This window comes from Columba livia, chromosome 23 (genome assembly GCF_036013475.1).
Source record: "Columba livia isolate bColLiv1 breed racing homer chromosome 23, bColLiv1.pat.W.v2, whole genome shotgun sequence".
NCBI lineage: Eukaryota > Metazoa > Chordata > Aves > Columbiformes > Columbidae > Columba > Columba livia.
This window is the reverse complement of record NC_088624.1, coordinates 3,088,944-3,093,790: the sequence shown is the minus strand read 5'-3', so window position 1 is coordinate 3,093,790 and position 4,847 is coordinate 3,088,944. Positions and strand designations below refer to the sequence as shown.

At 57.0% G+C, this 4,847-nt stretch overlaps 1 protein-coding gene across 1 annotated transcript; it reads left to right on the top strand.

The window, feature by feature from the left end:
* Positions 1–1,571: 1,571 nt before the first annotated feature.
* HOXB13 (homeobox B13) lies at positions 1,572–4,093 on the top strand. Its single transcript, XM_065039494.1, has 2 exons — positions 1,572–2,260; positions 2,788–4,093. Exons 1-2 carry the CDS (start codon positions 1,642–1,644, stop codon positions 3,051–3,053), a joined length of 885 nt encoding a protein of 294 aa, XP_064895566.1. The 5' UTR covers positions 1,572–1,641; the 3' UTR covers positions 3,054–4,093.
* The last annotated feature ends 754 nt before the right edge of the window (positions 4,094–4,847 follow it).

The window sequence follows — 4,847 nt, the reverse complement described above, 5'->3', positions numbered from 1 at the left end:
GTCTGCGGGATTTTTAGAGGACGAGAAGGACCGAGGAGCGAAGATGCAGCTTCGCGATGTGGTTTAGTTCCCTGGGAGAGCGGACGGGTTGTGGGAGCGGATCTGGCCGAGACAGCCCCGGACAAAGCCCTTGCAGATGACGGGGGCTGCAAAGAGATGAGGTTTTGGGGGGACACCTGCCCCCCGCAGCGAAACGGGGCCTTTCGTCCACTGGGCGAGCTTCATAATCATCACTTCTAACCTCTATTTTCTACCGGGATTTCTGTCCCTGCGCGTCAATCCCTGTCGCGGCTTCTCTGGGCAGATGGGTCGTTGCTTTCGTGGCCCAAAGACGTGGCAGGAGAATTTTTATTGCGATTTAGTAGTCGGAAAGCAGAAATCTTTCCATTGCTTTGCACAAAGGAAACAAGGCAGAAGCTCAAGCTGCCTTTGGGGAAATTCCAGCAAGGCCTTTGGCTGAAAACCCAGGAGAAAAATGAGCAAGAAACGTCCCTCTGTGTGTTTGTACCACGTGTACAGATGATTATAAACGTGCGTACCTGGGTAATTTGTCAGCACACACATGGGCACGGGCTTCAATGTGTTTACCCCAGTGTTCCAGGTCCATGTAATCCTTCATCGCCACGTCCGTCTGTCTTTCCCTGCTCTACCTGGCTCTCCACCTGCCTGCTGCCCCCGGACTCCAGAGGGGCTCTCTGTATCGTTTTCCCCCTCCTCTTTCCAAGCTCTTTCCCTTTGGGATGGTTTTTGGCCGCCAGCGCTGTGCGTGGCAATAGCGTGTGAAATCAGATTGATTTCCACACGCACCTTTGCAGTTATTTTTTCAGAGTACTGGAGACACCCTTTTCCCTCTCTCCTTGCTTTTAGGTCCATGCTGTGTTCCTCTCCCCAGGGACACAGGTTTCGGCTTTTGCAGTTGGAAGTGGGGGTCCAGGACTATGTGCAGGGGATAAACCCCCGAGCGGGGCAGAGGGAGAGGCCGGGGCTGGGGAGGTCGTGGCTGCCCCACGGCTGCCCCACAGCTTCCCGCTGTCACTCCGCTGGGCCGAGGGGGTCTCTGGGTCTCCTCGGGCTGGACAGGGCTTTTCCCAGGGCAGAACCCCCAGACCTGCGTGGGACGCAGGGGCCACACACACCAAAGGAAAAAAAAAAAAAGGATGGTTTTAATCTGAGCCCGTATTTTTCCACGGGGACTTTTCCTCCGCGCCGCTCATGACCCTCCCTCCTCTTCCCCTCCCTTCCTTCTTCCCCATCATTCCTTCCCCCACCTCTGCCACTTTTTTTGTTGGCAAGATGCAGCGCAAGAGGCGCCTCCCGTGTACCCGCCTGTCACGTGCGGGGGGGTCCCCTCCTCCTCCCATTGCAATAAAAGTATTTTCGCAATTTCTGCAGTCGGAGTTTATTGAGGCTGGAGATTTTTTTGTGTGTGGGGCTGGGTTTTTTTCCCTCCTTCTCCGTCCTTTTCCCCCCGAGCGGCAGCCAATGAGGCAGTGCCCGGCCGTTGCGTCAGGGCAGCCCGGCGGGGAAAGGCCGCTCTCGGCAGCTCGCAGCCTTTTAAAAAGATCCGGGGACCCCCCTCGGGCAGTGCCCGGGTGCTGCCGAGCAGGCTCTCCCCATGCCCCGGCCCCCGCGCCGCCCCCCATGCAGCCCCCGGAGCCCCGCGGCCCCCCGGGCCTCGAGGGGCTCCTGGCAGCCGGCGGCTTCGCAGGCGGCCAGGGCAGGGGGGGGCTGCTGCCGCCTCCCCCCCCGGCCCTCGGCGGTCCTTCGCCTCCCCCCGGGATGAACCCCGGTTACCCGCCGGAGGGCCCGGCCGAGCCGCCCAAGCCGTGTCCCGCCGCCCCGCCGCCCCCGACCGCCCCGCCGGGTCCCGCCGCCTCCGCCCCGCTGCCCTACGGCTACTTCGGCAGCGGTTACTACTCCTGCCGCGTCGCCCGCAGCGCCCTGAAAGCCGGCCCGGCCCAGGGCCCCTTCCCCGCAGAGAAGTACCTGGACCCCCCCGCGGGCAGCGAGGACTTCCAGAGCCGCCCCGCCGAGTTCGCGTTCTACCCGGGCTACGGGGCCCCGTACCAGCCCGTGGCCGGTTACCTGGACGTGTCGGTGGTACCGGGCTTGGGGGGCCCGGGGGAGGCCCGGCATGAGACGCTGCTGCCCGTGGACGGTTACCATCAGCCGTGGGCTCTGGGCAGCGGCTGGAGCAGCCAGATGTGCTGCCCCAAAGAGCAGGGCCAGGCCGGCTACCTCCTGAAATCCGCCTTTACAGGTAAAGTCCCTGTGCTAGGGCTGGGAGAGGGGACGTGGGGTGTGGGGGTCCATCGTGCCGGGGGGGAGAGTGGGAACAAGGCTTAAAACAACCTTCTGGGGAGCTGCTCTGGGCAGTACCACTTGTTTGCGAGCTGGCCCACATTGGCCACGCCGGTGGGATTGAACTCGGGCCGGTCGCGCAACGACGACGCTGAAACCGAGAAGCGAGTACGTGGGTATTAGCGTGGGTCTCCCCACGTCGGTGTTTTGCTGATACCTGGATTTCTCCACCAAAAAAAAAAACAAACCAAACCAAATCAAACCAAAAAAAAAAAAAAAAGAAAAATAAAAAATAAAAATAAGCTTCAAATATCAATTGGGAGAATATATAACTTAAATATCTTCGAATATCTTCGCTGTCAGGGAGGATGGAGGGAAGAATTGGGGTGGCAGGGCAGGAGGGTGTTGCTTGCAGGGCAAGGTGACGGGAGGTGGGTGCAGGGTGCGGGGGTCTCCCCGCTCAGCCCCGTCTCTCCCCTCGCCCAGACTCCGCCGGGCAGTTGCCCCCCGACGGCTGCTCCTTCCGCCGGGGCCGCAAGAAGCGGGTCCCGTACAGCAAGGGGCAGCTGAAGGAGCTGGAGAAGGAGTACGCCAGCAGCAAGTTCATCACCCGCGACAAGAGGAGGAAGATCTCCGCCGCCACCAACCTCACGGAGCGGCAGATCACCATCTGGTTCCAGAACAGGCGGGTGAAAGAGAAAAAAGTCGTCGCCAAAATCAAAAGCAGCAGCAGCAGCAGTAATACCCCGTGAGGACACGGCCACCTCCAGCCCCGAACGGCTCCCCGCCTGTTCCCCCGGGGTGTGGGCTCCGGTACCGTCAACGGCGGGAGAGGGGGCGGCGGGGGCACCGCTGGGAATTGCTCCCGCTGCTGCCGGGTGAGATCCCCCCAAGAGGAGGGCGAGTTGGGAATATGCCCCATCCCCGCCCGCTTTGCACGCACAGGACCCTGTACAGTTCGCTCCCGTCGCCACGTCGTGCTCTCCCCGTCTCCCACCTTTTCGGATGGAACAGCGTCCTCAGACGGCTTCTTAAAACAAAAAAAAAAGGGGGGGCGGGGGAGGATGTCTAATTGCATTAATGAAGCCAAATCCGCAACTCCCGGCTCGCTGCGTCCAGCGGGAACGGGGCTGTCCGGGGTTGTGGGGATCACACGGAATGGGATCTTTGGATACGAAAACCAGTACGAAATCCCCTTAATTACAGGCAGAAGTATCAAAATGCATGTCTAAGGGAGAATAAATATAGTGCAGGTGTGTTACATAGAAACACACGTGAATTGTTTGCATAAATGTACAGTATATGCGTGTGCCACATATGTACCGAGGCACACATTTCTGAAGGCACGTACTACGGTTTTGCGCGGTTATATATAAAATATACCTATACGTATGCACATGCATATATCTAGCAATACGCATTATTATATCTATCCGATATTTGTGTTTGTGTGTTTATATATAACCAGCTACCCAGACGTATGCAATATAGTACTGGATGTGTGGATATAAATATATACTCAGATAAAGGTGTATATACACGTGTTTGTATGCGTCCTTATACACATACTTATATGTATGTTCACGCCTATATTTTGATACAGGTAAATGCAATTCGTATAATTCCATACACGCTTTCGTTTGTGCCAATATATGTGTATTTGTACACACATTTTCCTTCTACTAATTCTAGTGATACGTTTCATAGCATGCGCTGAGGTAATCCCCATATAATACTAAACGATCTTGGTTAAAAATAAGAAACGTCGTCATCCTTTTCAACAGAATAAATAGGGTGAAATTAAATATACACGAACATGGGTTTTTCTCTGTTCTTTTCGGGTTATTTACGGCTTCGGGGAAGGGCAAACTCCACGTACACAATTTCTTTGTTTAATATTTCGCTGTTTGAAGGCAGCGGCGTGTCGGCTCATGTGTAAACCTGCCTATAAACCCCAAAAAGCCTCTGAAAGGGCGATTAAGCTCCAAAACACCGTTACCACCACAACCAAAAAGATGCCCTTTTTTCTGCCTTGTCTTTCTTGCATAAATTCGAAGTAGTATACCGCAGCGTGGCCTAAATTATGACGATTTTAAATAGTGATTTTGCTGTTGTTTAGTAGCATATTTATCAACTACTTTAGGCTTGGGCGGGCTCCGGCTTCCAGAAGGTTCCGGGCGGGGAGCGGAGCGGAGCCGGGCGCACTCTCTCTGGGATTTTCTCCCCGTTTCCCCCCATTTTTCCCCGTTTTCCCCCGATATTTTCGCCCCCGGGGCGCAGTCTCTCCCCGCCCGGCCGGGCGGCACTCCTCCCGTGACGTCACGCGTGGCGTCAGAACCCACCGGACGGGAACAGCCAATGGTGCTTTGGCTGAGCGTTCCGAGAGGTGACGTCAGTGGGGGTGGGGCGTGGCAGCCGCACTAAACCCCGCCCCTCCCCTGAGGCCCCGCCCCTCCCGGCGGCTGCTCCGGCCCACGGAAAAAAGCCAAAAAAGGAGGAAAAGGGGCAGCGCGGACGCGCGGAGCCGCGTGTGCGCACGCAGCGGG